Source organism: Corapipo altera, unplaced genomic scaffold (genome assembly GCF_003945725.1).
Source record: "Corapipo altera isolate COAL_440 unplaced genomic scaffold, ASM394572v1 112, whole genome shotgun sequence".
NCBI lineage: Eukaryota > Metazoa > Chordata > Aves > Passeriformes > Pipridae > Corapipo > Corapipo altera.
Window position 1 is genome coordinate 5,811,828 of NW_020884899.1, and position 20,555 is coordinate 5,832,382.

General features: G+C 40.1%; 1 protein-coding gene across 1 annotated transcript; it reads right to left on the bottom strand.

Moving 5' to 3' along the window:
- Window positions 1-450: 450 nt before the first annotated feature.
- STIL (STIL, centriolar assembly protein) lies at window positions 451-20,450 on the bottom strand. The gene is made up of 16 exons (XM_027649044.1): window positions 20,239-20,450; window positions 19,110-19,217; window positions 17,613-17,728; window positions 17,318-17,505; window positions 16,128-16,375; window positions 15,203-15,286; window positions 14,994-15,080; window positions 13,227-13,374; window positions 11,988-12,097; window positions 11,057-11,171; window positions 9,189-10,241; window positions 7,727-7,892; window positions 6,729-6,954; window positions 4,657-4,849; window positions 3,813-4,066; window positions 451-1,976 (listed from the first exon to the last, which is right to left on the bottom strand). Exons 2-16 carry the CDS (start codon window positions 19,199-19,201, stop codon window positions 1,160-1,162), a joined length of 3,897 nt encoding a protein of 1,298 aa, XP_027504845.1. The 5' UTR covers window positions 19,202-19,217; window positions 20,239-20,450; the 3' UTR covers window positions 451-1,159.
- Between the last annotated feature and the right edge of the window lie 105 nt (window positions 20,451-20,555).

The window sequence follows — 20,555 nt, forward strand, 5'->3', positions numbered from 1 at the left end:
GTTACTCCACAGCCATGCGTCCTAAGCCACGTCCTCAGAGGCACTGGCCAAAGGTGGGCAGAGCTGTCACAGCCAGCGCTGGGCACCTGCTGGGGCTCCAGCACCAGGGACAACACATCCTGACCACACCTGAAAACTGAACAAGAGTCAGAGTCTTAACAGAAATGGACCTGCTAAACAATACATAATATTCCACAAGGTGAAGAAGTTGGTTATCAGCAGAAGGTTATGGAAAAGAGCTGTTTCATTAATAGACAGACAGTAGTGCTTGATGACAGAACATTTGTATATTTACTCAGAACAAAGTAAATCTAATATTTTTGCTTGCCTCACCACCCAGTATCAGAATTCTTGAGTTCAGGAGCAGGTGAACCAGTGAACTTCCAGTTAACCATTCTAACAGTGACTGGGAAGCTGCATGTGTCTTAAATAAAGGCACCATCAGACAACTGAAGACTAATTTTTTTTTTAATGAAACCTTTGACATTTATAAGCAGTATGTAATCTTAAATAAATAGAAAACATGGAGGGAGAGAAAAAATTCACAAAAAAAGTTTTTAAAAAGTGCTAGTTTCCCCCCAATTTCCTTCAAAGATTTCATGATACAGAAAGTTACATGTGCCATTTTGACTAAATTCAAGATAATTTTATGCAAAGTAAAGCCACAGTTATACTTCCCTTCCCCTTCCCCCCCAGACACAACCCCCACACAGTAATCCAACCATTTCAGTAAATTTCTAGAAATTAGTGCTTTAGCTCTGCCCTGCTCTGCCATACACGGTATCAGTGGCTCACAGTTGGCACAAACATGTAAAAATCAGTGTTTTTAAAAAGTCAACAGAAAAACATTTAAGTAATCACTGTTAAAATTATATTAAGAGTATATCTTGGGCTCAGGTTGATTCAACTTTCATATGCTTTAAAAATCACACCTAACTGTAAACAAAAGTGCACATGTGTCAGTGCTGACCTGCACTGCCTCAGCCAGGCACTTAGAGGTGGTTGTCCCTGACCTGGGCTGAAAACTCAGCTCTGCAAAGTTTTACACTGCTGCAGCAGGGGGACCTCTTCAAAGACAGTTTAATCCGTGGTTTCCTATCATCTTTTACAGAGGTCCCTCTGATTTGTAACAGTGGTTGCCAGCCATCTCAGGGGACGTTCAGAACAACTTTGGCAACTGCCTGAGCTGTTTCACATCAAGAATGGTGCCAACAGAATTTATGCTGTTTGACTGGTTTAACGTTTCAAGGGTTGGAGTACGTAAATTTCCAGGGAACACCTGAGTATCTCCATCTTTCCTACCAGGTTGTCCAGTGAATTCAATCCTCCCAGGTAGCAATTTGGTTTTTGACTTTAAATCCTTTAAGAACTGAACTGAGTTTTCATCTGATTGATCTGCTCTGGGAGGAAAAATTTCATTTGCAATATTTCTTAATACAGGGTTGTTTAATTCCGGTGGAGAAGTCAACTCTCTGCTGTGACCTTTTAGGTGAATGGGAAGTCTTCCATCAATTCTTTTGGATAATTCAGTCCAGTGGTTGAAGTTGTCCAACACAGCAGCACAGTTTTTGCCTGGCATGCTTTCTCTTTTGACAGTGCCAGAATTGCCATCTCGAACCTGCAGTTCCTCTTCGTCTTCACTGCTGTCACTGCCCTGTATCAGCCCATATCGCTTCATGTACTTCTTGGTTGCAAAGGACATATTGTTTGGTGAAATTAAGCTAAGACCTACCATGCTCTTGTCTGTATTTGAATGCAAGATGTCTTGGAAAGAGAAATCTGCAGGAGGATTTTGGCCCGAGCGACTGAGAGACAGTCGAGATAACTGGTTTTCACTGAGATACTTGAGTGCTATAGCGTTTGCTTCCATGCTCAGATCAACAACATTAGGAGTTAAGCCACACATGCTGACATTGGCAAATGACATATAATTTAATCCAGGCACCACTGCTTCAGGATTTATGCACGCCAAGATGCTGAAATAAAGCATCGAAAAGTTAGTTTAGTATTACAGGAAAAGTATGAGGTTCACAATATAATCATTTTGCTCACTGTAATGATCTGTCCTTCCTCCTGAGCACCACAGCTCCATCAGGCTGCTCAGCACCCAGACTGTACATTCTGTGTGTACTGAGAAGCAGCTACTCAACCCCACAGTATCCAAACACTGTTAGAGAATGGATGATATTCGCTTCTGATTCAATACAAAGTGCCCTCATATGAAGAACTCACCTCTAGCAGGTTTCAGAACTGGTTTTGGTTTTAAAGCAGGTTCTTCCTCAACAGTAAGGTGACATTATGTCTCCGATCCTCAGACTTTAGATTTTACCATCCAACCCAAATTTTATAACTAGATAGAAGATACAAGCCCAGTGACAGAGCCAAGAACAACTCTTTCCCATTGCATGGCAGTTCCAGGATTTTTACAGAAACTCTGACATAGTGTCTCTTTCCAGAAGCCTGAAAGGTTCTAGTTTTTGAAGGCATCCTTCAGTAAGGAAACGTTCATTCAGTCTGTTGCTTGGTACACCAATTTATTGCATACATTATGTGTTAAAGACTGAAAGGACAAACTCTGGTACACCAGTAGTGGTTATAAAGCAGTGCATTTAGTACATGTGTCATATTCTAGTTCTCAAACCCAAACCCCTCATGTCAATAGTTAAGAGGCTTCCTATTTAACTGAGCACCAATTCTGAAGTTTGCTTAGGGAGAATAAACTGGCTCAGAGCAACAACCACTCATTATGCTATGGAGTTGCACTGTTGTTTCTTTCTCTTCTGAGCTGTAGACCTTTTCTCGGAATTGTTTATCAGTCATGAAAGTGGCAGAAGGAAGAACTCCACCCCACTCCCCAAGTTTGAAGACAAAAAACCCCAAGAGCTCCAGTTGTATCCTATGGTTCACTCATTAGCACATTATTGACATTAAAGGAACACTGAGAGACTCTCCCAGCTGGGAGGGTAGCCCAGAAATTCCAGAAAAACACCGAATAAAATTCAAACAAAAAGGAGAGAAAAGAGTTAGAAACCGTGTGACTGGAAACAGCTTTTGACATGTGGCTGAAGAGATGATTAATTAGGAGGTGGCTAGATTTTTTGCTTACATAACAGCTACATACAGGGATCAACAAGACAATAAGTATGAAAGTGAAGCTGTACCAGGCAATCAGCCTATGCCCAAGCAGCTACAGAATTAAATTCCTGTGCTAAAACCCCTTCTTCAGAAGTTACTTCTGCTTCTTCCTCTGTTTCAACAACGCTGTTTCCCTCCCCAGCCTCTGCAGTCTCTCCATTCAAGGCAAAGCACTGACAGTAACAAGCAATTAGGACAGAATCAGTTTTGATTAGAAACCAAAGCCATGATAACAATTTCATGTACACTGGTGAAGTGCAAGACAAAGGTTAAGAAGCAGTGAGAAAATACACAGCTCTTTAACTCTCAGTCTCCCAAATCCAGTGTTTCTCTGGAATACTTTGACATAGCCCAAAGGATTGAAATTACTCAAGCAGCCTCATTATTCTAGGAAGTTGCATGCTACTGCATGTACAATACTTCAAGGATCATCAGATGCTCTAGCAGCTAGAACTACTTGTGTTATATTTAAATAATCTGACTTACTAGCAGAGCTCTTAAACCTATCTGAAATGCCCATAGCATGGGCCAGTGTTTCATCTTTGCAGGAAATGTAGATCAAGTTGCAACCAAATCCCCAGTGGCAAGGAACACAGTCTCTTCTCTTTACCCACTGAGCCAATCTTCATTTTCAGTTGGATCTACAAATTACTATTCAAAAGCCACCAGTATTTTACCTGGCACTCTCCACTTTGTGTGTATTTTTCTTCATATTGTCAGGCGAGTCCAGTGTCACTCCAAGACTCTTCAGCTGTTTGAGTGTGGCACTAATGACACTCTCTTTATCCACCACTCTTGTGTCAGTCTCTGAAGCCACTTCTGTTGTACCATCAATATCCTGATACTTAGGACCATCATCATTAACGAATACAGATTTTACAGGCAAGTGATCTTGTTCTTCTGAGGACTTTAAGAGGTGGTTTACTTGGCCCTACAGAAAAAGGGAGCGGGGAAGAGAGCACATTACAAAAAATATGACATGCAGGACTTGTCAAAAACCTAAATCCTGGTTTATTCTTATGCAACTTCAAATAAAACTTGATGGGTTAATAGCTTATTCTGACAAAGAAGGCAAATTCAGATTCAGTTCAGATGCAGTCAGAGCAGTGTAGTCAAACACTGGAACATCTTATATTTCAAGCTTTCTGTAACAGTCTGTTCTGAATTTAAGCACATCATATACTGATATAAGTCAAGATTAAAGTAAAATGCTATGTTATTTTAAAGGCCACTAATTTGGGAAGTTATCAGCTGATATCTTTGAAGTAAGGAATTACTGTTTATTAGACAGTAGACAGTACTCCTTGTATGCATGAAAGAGTGAAGTACAAAATAACCACTTAAACCTTTAGAAAAAAAAAAAAAAAGAAGAACCACAAACTTGGAACTTTCAGTAGAGCACAACATGTGAACTTGAAAACCACATGCAGTTTTCACTGATGCCAATACCACATCATAACTTCAGCAGTCGCTGTTTTGACTGCTGCACTCAGTGCAGAATATAAAATGTGCATGAATTACCAGCAAGTCCTGGTAAAGCCTCTGATCCCCTGAGGGATGCCGAGGCAGCAGCGAGACGGGTGGCTCAGAGTTCGGCTCACTTGTTACCACCACCTGGTTGCTGGCTCCCTCTGATGGTTCCTTCTGTAAAGACACGCTGACACCTTCTTCCATGGATGAACGGCGAACAAGTGCTTGGGAGACGTTTCCATTTCTGGAAGAGAACACCAACAGAGCTAGATACTCCTTTGAAACAGAAAAAGCATAATTATCACTGCATCTACCTTATCATTTCATGAACAGAGGAGGATTAAAATCGAGTACTGGAAACAGATCCTTCTGGTTTGTCTGCTGCTTGAGGCTTTGCTCCTTTCTGCAGTCACCTTCTTTCAAAAGTCATTTGAGGACTGAGGAAACAAGTGTAACACTACAAGAGTTTTTCAAAAGATGATTTAAAAGTGGCAATGGCTTCTCTGGACTAGTCAAAACTCAGTGACACTCTATGACAACCTTAAGGCAGATGAAAGGAAGGTTATTAACAATTTGAGTTCTTCTTATGTTTAAGCATTTGTACGTAAACTTGAAAGCCTTCAGGAACAAATATGTTAGATGTGCTTTGAAACATGTATTGAAAAAGTTGGTTTTACCAAGGTGAGTAACTGATCCTGTGGTAGTTTAAAAACTCCCCAGACAGTTACAGGTACACACACGCACACTCAGTACCACGAACTAAGAACAAACACCCAGCTGAAATATTTCCCAAAATCAGATGGGAAAGAGGAGCAATAAAGGGTAAAACGGGTAAATACTCAAGAACGAGTTACAACACGATGCTCTGCATTCCCCTCAGCCAGCTGGTGTGTGCACTGCATAAACCTTTTGAGACCAGACATATCAATACTACCATCATCCTGAGGAGATCCTTAAGCGACCCTCCTCCCCCTTCCTGTTCCTCCTGAGGAGACAAGTGTAAGATAAGGGAATTTCAGAACTCAACTGATCAATTGCCTGTGTTGAAAGAGATAAGATTTAAACCACGTGATAGACCAGATAGTCAATGTAGGTTATCAGCTACTGTTACACTAGCAATTATTCATCATTTCCAAAAAATGTTCCCCTCCTCCTCAAAGGAATCTGGGTGATGCTCTACATTCTTACTAGGATACTTATACTATTTTGCAGGTTTATGAATCCAAGTTGAAGAGAACCTTAAATGGCATCTTCCTAAAACACACTGTTCAGAAGACTGATTTGAATCCATCATATTTGTGGTAGCAGTATATGTTTGCAGAGAGTATTTTAATCAAGGACTATGAATGTTTAAGCTATAGTTTAATTACCAACATCTTTCTCAATATCATTATTTTAGAAACCTAATTTAACTGGAAGGGTATTCTCCCTCTTTTGGCTTTTTACACTTGGAGCATATTATATCACTAAAAGTGCTAAATTGCTGAGCTATTCCCTATAGAATATATGTAGAAATAGCATCCATTTAAAAAATTAAAGTTATTTTATAACTTCCAAAATCAGTTTGGGATTAATCGTTGCACTTTAAAGAATCTGAGCTTAAAAATCATTAAACTAACAGCAGTGAAGTCAGTACCTGCATTCACTACACACAAAGTAATGAGGTATAAAATCCAGAGAAATTCAGGGAACAGTCACATAATCATAAACTCTTCATCCCAAGACCCTCAGAACTGGAAGAGTTCTGAATGCCAACAGGGAAAAGCCACTGTAAGAAAACAACTGCCTATAGCAGCATCCCCTTTTCCAGTCAGGATTTAAGGTAAGAAAAGGAATGCTGCCAGCACTGTACATGTTTTTACAAGTTAAAGGCTTTTACCATCAGCTCCTGCTGATAGGTAGGCAAGCTAAACCTGCATGACTGATAAATGCAGACTCTAAAAGGCAACTGTGCTTTGGTGAGCTGCACAATTCGATGCACAATTAAAAAAGAAAGAAGGAAAGAACACAACAAATGAAGTCAGGTGACTATAATTTCTGAGGATAAAAATGTTAAGAAGGTAGTAACTTACGAAAGGCAGTTCAGCCTATTATGTGAACACAAGATATTTCTGGTTACTTACTGGGGAATGTTCTGATTAGTTCCTTCTTCCACAAGATGAGTACTCTCTACGAAGCTGGGAATGTCAACCACTCTTAAAGAAGAAGCAATACTTGTATTACTTGCATCTTGTTCAGCATTAATTGAAATGCTTATGTCTTCCTTGGAAATATCTTCATCCTCTTTTCTCCCTTGGGGTATGGAATCATCTTGTTTCTCTGAGGCTGTATTCCAAAATAAACTAGCACCTAGGACAAAAATTAAAAGATTTACCCATTTAAGGAAGTCATTGCTTTCTTCTGAGATGCTTTGGCTTTGTAAAGCCAGAGGAATAATTTTCTCCAATTCATGTTTTTGGGTTTTTTTGCCATTTAAAAAGCAATTTAGGGTTTAAATCAGCTAAGAGTTGCCAAAACGTCATTTAAGTCCTAGTTTCTTCCAAAGCGTACTTGACAAAAAGGAATTGTCATATTAAATCATTTTAATGCACTGACCTAGAGCCTGTTTGAAAGTTTCCTCCAGACTAACCACAATATTTCCACGGATTTAACAGGAACCAACACATTAATACGCAACTTTACAGATACAGCTGCATAACTTGCCTAAATTAAAGCAAATACAGTCTCCTCTTCATGCATGATTTACAAACAACATCAATAATATATGTATTAGAACCCTATATGGCACAGAAGCTATTACTTTTCAAAACAGTGTATTAATTCAAAAAAATATGTGGATTTTTCTTTCAATAAGGCACAGTTTTAAATAAAAGATCTTTCTAAAGCTATTGGACAAATAATTCTTTCAGTGATGGCAATCACTGCCATTACAGCCCAAAGACAAAAGTAACTCCAGCCTAAACTTGCAAATAACACCAAGAGAACTTAGCTGGCTTGTGGAACTAGGTGCACGTTTGCACAGCTTCAGCAGTTCTGCAAAACATTCCCTCCATGGCCAAATGAATCCCAGAAACACCCAGAAAAAGCGGTGCCGGTCTCTTTTAAAAGAATGAAGCGTTACCTGTGCTCACAGCAACGCTCACACTTCTCCTGGTGTGCGAACGTGGTGAGGTCTGTGTTTCCATAGAAACGAGGTCCCTTTGCTTCTCAGGCTGCAGAGCATGGATTGCTGCTGTGGGCTGGGAGGAAGAAGCCTGGCGAGCCTGTGCTTCCAGTAAGCGCTGGATCTGTAACGGTTATGGGAAAGTTACGATTTGCACCATTACACATAAACTATAATGGGCAAAAGTGAATTGCTAAATTGGGTCCCTCCAAGATCTGGATTCGAGTCCAGGCTGCGCTGCCAAAGAAGTTCTGATAACCTTCCAGTTCTCAGCAGTGCACATGGCATTAATCAAAACACCAATTTTGATGTTGGCAGAGGCAGCAAAGAAGAGGTTTGAGCACACTGGCAAAGCCAGCACCAAGACAGTTTGAGTAAAGCCTATTTGCACCACACTTGTTGGAAGTATTCCTTGTCCCTTTCACTCATACACAAAGCCTATTACTGACTTACCAGCCAAGCATTTATATGCCAACTGCCCCTATACCAACTTCGTATTAATTACTAAACTAAGCACTTAAATGATAAAATTAAGGTTGCTCAGGCAATCTTCACTCTAGGATTTGCATCCATTCTGTCCACCCATTAGCTGGCAGCCCCAGTGAAAAATAACAGTAAAGGCTGCATTTCTGCAATAAGGAGAGGTGTCTCTCATGCACAACCCATGCTTTGAGAGCTTGATTTTACATACAGGAACTATACAAAAAACTTATTTCAGCTGTAATTTTCTAGTTTAAGTACTGCAAACAACTTTCCAATTTGTATCATTCATCATCAGCACCAAAATTTAAACTCTGGCTCTTCAGCCTCAAATCATACTCTGCAAAATACAGAGACAGTAATTAAATTAAGGGGCTGATATTTTGAAGAAACTTAACCTGGTAAGGTAACAGAACTCAGTGAGATTCCCAAAGCCCACTTTTCCAGCACAGCAACAAAGATCTAATGAATCCTGCCAGTCTGCTGCAGACAACAGAAGTCTTCAAAGCAAAAGCTCAGGGAGGTGCAGGCTTGCAGGTGGACAAAGCAACAGATGAGAACATTCTGTGCTTCGTCTGTATGCTTACAATAATTTCAAAGCCTAAGCAGTAAGTTATTTTTTTTTTACACAGACAAACATGCATGTGACAAGGCATTTATATATTTTGCATTGCAAAACAGTGCTAAAGAGAAACTTTTATGTTATGGTAATATGATAAAATAAACACAAAACTGAATTAGATGTGAGCCAAATAGTTTTCACTTCAGGGACACCAATGAGCATCATCAGGACCCCTCTCCATCCCCAGACTGCAGCTGGTATGACAGGCTCCCTTGCTCCAACACGGATAGACAGCACTTAATTTAATTCCTTTGGCAGTGGAACTATCAAATCATAATCACTAAGAGGCCAGAGGAGAAAGCTGCCATTTCCACAAACCTGAGCTTGAAGTAATTTGAGTTGTCTATCTTGCTCTGTAAGAACTCGGTATGCATCTGGAGATAATCCCATCATTCCATTATCAGATCCTGCTTTAGAAGCAGGTGTGTGCAGGCAGGGTGAGTGGGCTGCACAGAACTGTGGACTCGAGGGGCCCACACTTGATGGCATCCTCATTGCAGGTGATAAGCTGTTGTCCAGAGAACAGCTCCCTGCTTTCCCATGACAGCTCGGGCTCATAGGGCCGCTTGGGGCATATCCTGGATTGCAGCAAATATTTGGGCAAATGATATTTTGATGGAGCACTGCACAGGGCTTCTGTTGAGCCATCTCCAACTGGATCTCCGCTCCATGTTTGGGGTTCATTTTAGCAATTCCTTGCCACGAGTTTACTGGATTATAGTGGATGGAAGCAGGACACTGGCAGCTGCATCCTGGACAGCAAGGTGGCACTTGAAGTGGCACCTGCAGGTCTGGTGGGTGTCTGCAGCTCTCTGGTGAGAAAGCAGAGTTGTAGAGGACTGGCTGTGTAACAGCAGGAAGCTGCTTGGAAGAGGATACTGATGTTCTCCTAACCGGAGGCTCTCCCTGTTGTGCGACACTTTCGGGATTTAACACAAGTCTCTCCGATGGCTTTCTGGGGTGGTGCACAGATGTATCTGGGGAAGGCCCACTACAAGGGGTTGAAGGAGAAGGCGACCCTGAACTTTTTCTTGATTGAGGGTAAGTGTTCTTACAGTGCATCTGCTGCTGTACTAGAGCTTGCTTTCCTCTGGAAGGCATTGAAGTTGGAATTTTCTGGTTTATAGGATTTGGTAACTGCCTCAAAGAGGGATCTCCCATATTAGCAGAAAAGTTCTGCCTGTCTTCAGAGTGCTGGGTGGGGTGACATGTAGATCTCAAGCAGGACTTCTTTTTAATAGGCTGATTTGGCACTGAGGGTAGACTTTTAGCATTTGAAGTCCCCATAGGCTTAGACAATTGTCCTGATTCCACGAAACTCCCATCCAAAATAAGTGACAGTTCTGGCACTGAAGGAAAAATCCTGGTAACCTGAAAGGACAATTACACAAATTTAAGATAATTTTAAAATATTATCTGATCATTACATGCAGAATTTCCTCAAAGAAAATGTTTTAATTTCAAATCAATGTATGACGATCATCAGCTTGAAATCAACTACACATTGAATACATTCCTAAAAGACTGGAGAATCCAGATACAGAAAAAGCAGCAAGCTCTCTAGGGTCATTCTTAAAGGAAAAAAATTGCTTTCATGCAGCATAACAGACATGTGTACCAAATGAATGGTCCATGTTATTTCAAAGGATGCATATTCCCCTTCTAGAAGGGGACTACATGTCCCCTCTTGCTATTTTTAGACCCAGGAGATTGGTACAACAGAACTTATTTAATAATCCACAACTGTTGCATCCTTCTAGACCATACAAGGTCTGCTATTTGTTGTATTTGTATACACTTCAGTAAAAAAAGGACAGCAGATCTTTATTTACTTATTTACCCAAAACTACATGAGTTTGCTGTCCCTGTCGTTGCTTCCGACACCACAGCTCTTCCACTGAACAGCAGCAAGATTCCTAAAGTAGAAACTACTATCTCTGTTTCCAAATCCTAGCATATACAGGAATTAAAGTGCCTAGAATACTGGAAAAAAGGCAGGTTAACTAGAGCAGGAGTTAGGACTCTCAGTTCATTTCTTCAATTCTGTTTTCCCCTTCTAGCACTTTGAGACAGAGGCTTTACACTCTCTGGTCCCCTTACAATGAGTTCTGCTGCTCCAACTGTCACATCTGAGATGCCCAGATGTGGGCTCTCAAACCATGACACCAGAGCAATTATTTACTTACCTGTTGACTCACTGGGTGAGGACTTGGAATTGGTCTGGGAGATAAATCCTCATCTTCTACACCAGAGTCGTGATCGCTCGCTGACAACTTGCTGGGTGAAGAGCCCTGGAGAGGACTAAAACCAAAATAAATCAAAGTAAAAACGTTTGGTTGTCAGATTTGGCAGCAGCAACATGAAATTTCATGTTTTTCACTGTGCCATCTACAGTGCAATATCAGCATCATTTTTCCAAGAAGCAGTTGCTATCCATCTTCTCCCTGCTTAGACAGGGAGTTCACACAGCAAATAGTTTTAAGATCAAACAGTGAAAGTACAAATGCTGCTTCTGGGCAAAGAGATACGAACCCTCCCTCCCCACAGCCTCATATATACACATCTTTTAAGTGACATTCTAACAGCAAAGCACTGATTTATACTAAAGATAGGAAGTGCTACAGTAAAGATTGTAACATTGTTTGAAGGAAAATAAAGGCCACCTCAGTTACAGATAAAAATTTGATGGATAAGCCAGGTTATTAAAATTGCTGAATTTCAACCTATCCAGGTCTTGGAGCTGTGAGAAGTGGGAAGAAAAAAGGAATTTTTACTAACTTAAGTAGATTTCAATTAGAGATTTGCTTCAAAGGACAGATCTCAAAGCTTAATACAGTGAACTAAGCTTCATCAGTAAGGAAGCCTTTTCAGAAACATTGACTGTACTACAACCACCAGTACCAAGAGCAGAACTCTGAGTAGTTTCTCTCGGAATACAAGTCAACTCAACCATCTGACTTGAAAAATATTAACTCTAGGAATAATAAAAGCACATACACAGATTTTAATGCAACAATATGTATACATAGCTAAACTGACACATGGCACAGAAGAGGTCAGAAACCTCATCAAATAAACATTTAATTTTTGCATATAAATGATGTCTGAAAGATTTACCTTCTGATTGGAAGTTTCTTGCAAACTCTGCTGAAGAACTCAGTTTCTGCATTTTGGTTTTCTGCACTCAACTCAAATTGGATAGGGGTCTTGTCTGAGGGTTCAGCATTCTGGAAGAAAGTGTTCCATATTTGTGAAGCATGAAACATTCAGATTTTCAATCACTGAGGTACCACTCCCAAAGAAACAGTTTTAAGGACGTTTACAGGATTATTTTCTGCTTGTCCTCTACTTTCAAATTTTTCACCACTACAAGGAGGGAGGCAACTTCCCTTCCTGTCTAACACTGTTCGCCTGCTACTCTATGAAGTGGTTGGGCTAATTATAGCCATGAGCAGATGCTTCCTTGCTGTAACTGCTCAGACACTCCTCCACAAGCCTTCACAACTATAGGAAACAGCAAATGTTCCTATACTGCTTCACACACCACAGCTGGGCAAGTCCTGGAGGCAACAGAAGTGAATCTCTGTTGGGAGGATGGTCATCTTCAGAAAGCTAAGCTGCACTTAGGCTAAAGGTGGAAGGCAGCCCTGAACAGGGAAATTTAATTGGAAGAACAGAGTAAACACAGCACAGGACACACACTACAGTTGCTGCTTCTTTGCCAGAGCACAGCAGCACTTATTAGGCAGATTAACAATTCAACTTCAGATTGTGAACAAGCCTAGGAAAACATGCAAGGGAATGATATTTCCTAGAATTTCCTCAAACCTTACTAGTTATGTCCCAGAGGCTGTATCACAAAATTCTTTCAAAGAGTTACTTTGCAAAAAGATAAAATTGTTTGTACTCGATTACTGTAGAGCAACAAGAGACCTGTTGATTAGTGACCACTGAATTCCTGTTTGCATTCAACTTCAAGCAAAGCACAGTTCTCAGCTTTGCTCTCTAGAAGGCATCACCCACAGCAGCTGTTAGATGTGGCCAGTGCACACACAGCACACCAGATTAACAAATGCTATAGGAAGTCTGAATCTCTGCTCATAAAGCCAAAGTCACTGGCAGGAGAGCACAACACAGCACAATTCAAAGACAGATCCTTAAGGCTGTTAGAAAAGTGAGCAGTGCTGACTTTGGAAGTCATGTCCCAGTTTGAGGGACAAACTGAATTTACACTAATCACTGGGAAAAGGTAGTTTTATGGAGCTACATCATTTTCAAGCACTGCAGTTCCACTCGGGTCACATTATAAGTCAATTTTTGAAGTACCATGATGCAGTAGGAAACCAAGCCACTTACTTTGAAGAGCTGTACTGTCTCATGGCAAGTTAAGATCTGAAACCCCAGTTCAGCCTGTCCACTGCAAGGAACACACTCATAAAACTCTGGATCCTTGTGTGTCAATGAATAAAGCACAGTAAGAAACCTCCCAGATTCCGAAAACACCCTAAAAGAGAAGAAAAACACATCTCTAAAAAACTTAAACATGAAGAAGGCCCTTAGATTCTCAATACAGGGAGCAAATTTTCACACAGTTTAGCAAACTGGTGAATCACAGCACTTTGAATGGTACTGAGCTATAGATGAAGCAGGTGGATTTATGATTGAAACCACATACAAGAAAAGTAGAGAAATTCATCTCCTTTGTAGTTCAAACCTGTATGATCACTTAGGACTTTAAATGACTTCCTGGAAGACTTCAAGAATAGCATAGAAGAAAACATCTGTAAAAATGATACTGTGTTTAATTATCTTTTCAGAATCTAATTGAAGATGTATTATAGAGACACTTAGTGGTTCAGTTATCCCTAAACGTCAAAAAAATTCTCATTAGCAAAGAAATTAAAAGAAAAAATTATATTGAAGGGTTTTTTTCTACAAGCTGAGAACAAGGGGTAACAAGTCAGCATTTAATACAAAAGTTCAAGGATAATGACAGTAATGTGTTTCCAGGAAAAGGTAGCACTACTTTCTTTTTATAGCACTTGTTAAATGCTTGTTTGTGGAATTTTTTTTTTGTTTGCTTTTTCTTTAAATAATATATTTCTCCAAAGCAGTAGAAACAGGATGCTTGGAAAACGCATTTACATACAACTTCAAAATTATGCTTACAACTTAAAGAGTTAAAAATGTTTGAGGTAGATTAACCAGTTAGCCTGCAGAGGTTAATTCTGTTTGCATGGTTCATCAAATCTCCCTAATCCAGTTCCATGATGAAATCAGTGAGAGATAATGAGAGTCAAGCATCTAACTTGTCTATCTAATAATCTAATTGGGCTCTTATCTGTATTTGGATGTATTTAAGTTGTTAAGGCAAGGAAGACTATTTTGTAAGTACACACACATTTGTTCACCAAATGTGGTTTTATTTTATAACTTAAGCACTTCTTCTGCTTGACCACACCTGTTTTTATGCATAGAGCATATTTTAAAGTTTCATTTAACTGAAGTGCAGTTTTAAACTGTAAACACCTGAACTCCCTCCCAGCTTCCATGTAAATATAACTTGGCAAACACCACAAGTGAAAAGATTCAGAGAATGAGGAATGATTATCTATTAACATCATAATGAAAAAAACCCACCCCAGAATGCAAATACTATTAAAAAACCTGACTATTTAACAGGAAGGCATAACAGGGTAGTATTAGCTGCAAAGCAATATGCTTTAATATGTTGGTCAGGTACAAACAGGGAGAAAGCTTATGTCAAGGAATATACCCATAAGAAAAGTTCAAAACCAAACCCCCATCATTGTTTAAAGTACTATTTCCTGCTTGCAGCTTCTTATTTAAACTAAAATGCAATGACCTTCATATTAATGTTTACCCTCTTCTGTCTCTGAGATATCAGCCCAGCTTTCCAACAATTCAGTCACAGAAAATTCTTGAGGCAGAAGCCAAAACCAGAAAGAACATTTAAAACAGACAGCTCTACCTCTATACAACATATATATCACAGAATTCCCTCAGATGTCTTTGAACAGAGCCCATGCTGCCATGGATTTCTGTGGAATACATTTTCAGGCAGCCAGTGGCTTCTGTGTTTTACCTATAAAAGTGACTTGCCTTTCTTGAATTGAAGAACTGAATAAATATCTCAAGCAACAGGCCCAGACTTGAGGACTACAGATATGAGTAACTCCACTCAGCCAACTAGAAGTAAGAAAAAATATCCAGTTAGAGCCAGTTGTGTTACCAAGCTTCCAGTGTGTAACCCCTCAGATACATGTCAAATCAATGTGTATTAATGTGGACAAACAGAGCACAACACTTACACTCCAACTAATGGCAGAGCATAAGCCTTGGGATCAGACTCAAGCAGCAAAAGTAATTTCCGTGTTTGGTCCATGGTAAGGTACCTGAAAGAAAGCAAAAGTTGGGGGTGTTTTTTTTCAGTATTTTGGAAGGCAGTCTTTCAGAAAAAAATCCTGAAGAGGAAAAATACAAGTCTAGAAAATACTGTGAGAAAAGAAGTTTGGGGAAAAAAATAAAATAACCAAAACTGCTCTTATTCCACATTTACAGCAACTCCTCAGCTTTTCATCAAGTGCCCGTGTATGAAAGAATTATCAAAGATAAAATGTACTTATTAGTAGTACTAATTCTAGTATTTTAGTGAATACTAGAATTAGTATTCACAACAAATCCAGAAGTGCAAGTCATGTTAAATTTGAAGAGTAACTTTCAGAGAGGCACTCAAAGTCTCTCTCCAAATAAAGTGACATTCAGTTGCTTCAAATTATTTCCCTGATCTATCCTTGGCTCATCCTACTAAATTAGTTCCCAGTCAGAATGATGATTCCCCAATACCAGCTTAGAAGTACCATTAACAAAAGAAGCTTTGATTTGCATTCATCTGATTTTCATTCTAGGACAAGTGCTGCTGTTGTTTAAAAAGCTGGATGGTGTTTATATTTATTATGTTATCTAGAGGTGTGTCTCCCTACCCCTGTAGGAAGATCCTTCTACTGAAGCCAAGAGCAAGAACTACTGAACCAGTTAATGTTTTTGCTCCACCCCATTTCCTGTTTCTTGTTCACAACTTTCAGTATTTTTCCAAGACCAGAAGTTATGCTATTTTTATGCCAGCTATTTTACTAAAGAGAAAAGTACAGATGAGGTTTCTCCTACCTACCTCCTTTAAGAAAGGCAACAAGCTGCCAGGCAACTTTGACAGCTTTAGCAATACCCTTTACTCACCCACATTTACAGGTTCCTTGAACTTGTGCAATACTCATAGGGCTGTTCAAATTTCTTGCAAGGGCTGTTGGAATAATTGGGACAGACTTCACGGGGGTGTATTCCAAGGTATTTGCCACAGTAATAGAAGCCCAGTGAAAATTAAAATGTAGATTATCCAGGTTTTCTGTGAAAACAATGTGAGCTCTAATAGTGAGCAGTTTAGAAAGATCCAGTGATTCTTTACTGCACAGACTGTTCTGCAGACCCTAGAAGTAAGGAAAAAAGAAGAGTTAAATACACTTATCTTCCTGTGATTACCATGATTCAAGATGTATTACATTAGAAACTCAAATCATTCATCATAGCTACTATTGCAACAGGTACTATACAAAAAGCCATTAATCCATGTCTCCAAAGCTCATTGCTCTACCAAATATAATGACTAATGTAGAATACACTTGAAAATTAGTGATGCATACCTTAGCATTGTTTTATGATGTATTAAAAAACTCAGGGTTATTATATTTTTATATGAGTAACAGACAACTAGAAGGCTCAAGCTGATCTGTCGAAGTTTTCTTACTTGCAATCAGGAAATTTGTAATTTAACATCTGGATGTATAATCATGAGAAAACTTAGATGTGAAGTAAGCTTAGTTTGTGTTATAAAATCACACTACAACAGCTACAGGGAAAAATTTACAGGAATGGATGGTGGATTTAGTAGACTCTACATCTACAGCAGAGCACAGGAATGACAGGCACAGTAACTATGGCTACCAACCTACATAAGGCTTTACATGTTTCTTGTGAGCCACTTCCCTAGCAACACCTTATCAACAACTGCCTAAACACTGCAATTCATTCATGATAGTTAAAAAAAAAAAAAAGAAAGCTGTTTTCTCTTGTTTAAGTAACTTTGCTGCAATCACTGTTTTGCTGGTTGTGGTGGTTAAACCAGCTGAAAAACTTTGGCCAGACAAAAAGATTTTAGTCCAAGATTAAAGACTGTGGGATCCCTAAACACCTGTGCTGACTAACTGATTTCAACAGTTTCCAATACACTTTTCAATGACACTCAGGCAGCTCATTTCACATAATTAACTACACAGTTAATTGCTGTGTTGGGAATCAGGCCCTGTGCATAGCCCAGCCTCCTGCCTAGCAGACAGTTTACTGTTCAAGAGACCCAGCTAAGAGCTGCCAACCTTGAAAGCCGAGCCGATATCTTCAGCACTGTGCACTACAACATTATCTGAAGAAGGCCCCCAGGCACTGACTGTACATGGAATCAGAAAGTCTCCAGGAAGAGATGCAGTCGGAATTTTGCCCGATCCTCCAGCAACTTCCCGACCGGGATCAAAGCGGTCGACTGCCAGCGTTACACCTTCCCCATCTTTAAAATAAAAAAATAAAGTTAACAGTCCAAGAGCAACAATTCAGGCTACTTAACAGCTTACTCAACCAGCCAATATTGATTGTCCACCTGATGTTTAAAATTACCTTCACTTACTGCAAGGGTCCCAAGCAAAAAACAGGAAAGTAATTTCTTTTCACTCTGCTTTGCATGGCGATAGGCAAGACGTAAGGTTTTCTCCAGCAGAGATAATTTAGGGTTTCTGAGGAGAGACAATAAGCAAGTTTAAGTCACAAACCATCTTAACAAGAATATTTGGCTTGACTAGTCCAGCAAACCAACATCAGAAGGGAAACAATTTTTCCTATGGAGAATAAATAGGAAGGAGAGAGAGGAGCTTTTTCTTTCTACGGAGAATAAGTAACAATGAGAGGGAAAAGCTTTTTCATCTGAAGGGCACCATTGTCACAAGAACTAGAGATGAACACAAGTGAATTATTTTAATAGCACACGGGAAAAGTTAGAAACACTAAAAGGAAAACACAGAACCTTTAAAAAGTCTCATAAGTTTAAAGAGTAAAAAAAAAAGTGCAAAAAAAGCTTAACTAATTCTGAAGTGGTGTTAACTCATTTTAGCACTGTATTTACTGTGGATGCTTAAAGGAGCAGCACACTGGGCCCAATGACACAGGAATGCAAGTATGGAGAAAGGTTAGGTAATTATAAAGCCACTATTTGGTAAAAACTGTAGTAAATTGGAATCTAGGGCAGTAAATAAACCAATGTTATTTTAGCTTGAGAGAGCTTATCTGATTTCGGCCTGAAAAGCAGCCAAAGTCGAAAATGAAGCTACTGGTTTATGTGAATATGGTGATGGTGCCTCATATCCTACCTGCTCAAGTGAAGTGCCTCCATAAAAGTAATTTATTTTAAACTTTGTTAAAATGCTGAGGTTTTATTATTAATTCAAAGAAGACTGTGTGGCAAATTCAAGTGGAGGCCCCTTATGTAAGGGCTACCCACCCTTACGTGCACAAATATCCACATACTTGCTGTAATAACTACAGCAAGATTTTTGTAGCACCTACAGAAAAATCACCCATATAAAGTAATAATCATTACATTTTACCCTCCGTTTGTTTTTCAAGTCAGATTTGGAATATCCTGCCCTAGAAATTCCAAAGTGCTTCAGATTTGCCTCTAGACCAATTCTGAGCAAACAATAAGAGCCAAAACATAGGAACTTTTAATATTTTAATCCAGATTACTGAAGCAAGTCAAATGTTTAGTTGTAAGTTTTACCTGAGACACACCATCTGCATCCCATTTGTAAAAAACCATGTTTTTCTCTGTATATATTTAGAGACAAGGCAAAACACGTTGAAGAAAGCTACAAATATGCAGTTACTTGAGAAAACTGAAAGAAACTAAGTTACTATAGACTAAGACCCCTCCAACCCACTTGACTGTGCTACCCCACGGAAAGGGAAACTCAAATCTTTCCAATAAAAATCCCTAAATGCTTATAACACAAGCCTTTGTGCCTTGTCATACAACAGCAATAAAAACTCAAAGTGAGGCTTCGAATGACACAATTTATAATTTATTTTACCCTTCAGCTTCACAAAAAGGGTTATTGATACCTGTAGTAGGTAACATGTGAGCCAATGACATCACCCATGGGGGTTGGGTCCCAAAGTGCACACTTGGACAGAGGGAAACTGAAAGGGACCATCCTTTCGGGAACAAATCTGGGAAGAAGATCACAGAGATAAAAAATGGACAAAGGCACATCATTATTTTATTATGCTTAAAAGAAGGAACAAAAGTGTGACACAGTAAAAACAAGAAATAGGATATATAAGCTGTTGGTACTTTTTTTGTTTCAAGTCCAGCTCAGCAAAGCAGAAAGTTTGTCTTATGAAGTTGTCAGAATTACAAAGTCAACACAAAACTTTTATTTTCCACCTGACAGTTTCTTCGTGCAGATGAAAAGTCAAAATACAAGTTTGCACATAAAGCCCAGGAAAAAGCTGCTCTGCATAGAGTTTAGGGAAGAAGAGAGTTATCAGTAATTAGAAACTCTCACAGCACACAGAAAAGCTCGATTTAGCAATTTAACATGAGTGCAGCCTCCCAAAACCGTATTTTAGTCACTTTATTTAAAGCAAGCACACAATCCACTTAAGCTTTGAAGGCCTCTGAAATAAAGCTTTGGCTTAACTCAAATAATATAGTGCAACACTTGCCATCAGGCTTCAAAGAGCCCTGAAGAAATTAGTATGTAACTACATTAAATTATTTACACGAGCAGATTTTTTTTGAGTTTCTTAAACCAACTGTATCAAGTAAAATACAAAACAATTGACAGCCCACATCACTTGGCAAATGCCTCAACACCTTTTAAAAAATAAGCGAGAAGTTTCTTTTGTAGTTGCCTGAAGCGCGAAACTTTGCCAAGAAAAGGTGCTTCCTTCGCGTTTCCTCACGCTGCCAGGAAAGGACTTAATTTTTAAGGCAGTCCTTTAAGGAACTCACCCACCTCTCATGTTTCTAGCGGCACTCAAGTGATTCCCGTTAAAAGTCAAAACCAAAACAAGTCAAATAAGCCAAACCAAAACAAACCCCCAAATTTAAGTTTGCAAAAGGGGAGACGCCTTTAAAGCCCCGGTTTCCACTAGCTGTTGGCAAGCACGAAGCAGAACCCCTCCCTCCCATAGCTCTTTATACCCCGATGGGCGCTCGCAGAGGGGCCGGGGGCGATGCGGGTACCTCAGATCCAGGTCGGGCCGAATGGGGGGGTCGGAGCAAGGCCGCAGCTCTGCCCACCCTCCTCCTCCTCCTCCTGCTGTGCCCGCTGCAGCCCGTGGGGCAGCGGAGGGGCCCTGCGGGAGGAGCGGAGCCGGTGACGCCGTTTCCCCCCCAGAGCCCCCTGCAGAAATCCCAATCCCGCCGGTCCCGTCCGCTCCGGCGCCTTCGGCGGCCGCCGCCCGCCCCCCGCTCCCCGCGGGCCAATCAGAGCGCGCGACCCGCCCCCTCCACCCGCTCCGGACCAATTGGCGCGCGGCGGGCGGGCCGCCCGCTCGGCC

Coding starts and splice junctions, on each gene's coding strand:
- STIL (XM_027649044.1), bottom strand. CDS start 19,201: ATGGTCCCTTTCAGTTTCCCTCTGTCCAAGTGTGCACTTTGGGACCCA. Junction 16,376..17,317: donor ATATCGGCTCGGCTTTCAAG/GTTGGCAGCTCT, acceptor CCTTACTTCTAG/GGTCTGCAGAACAGTCTGTG. Junction 10,242..11,056: donor CTCACCCAGTGAGTCAACAG/GTAAGTAAATAA, acceptor TTGTCCTTTCAG/GTTACCAGGATTTTTCCTTC.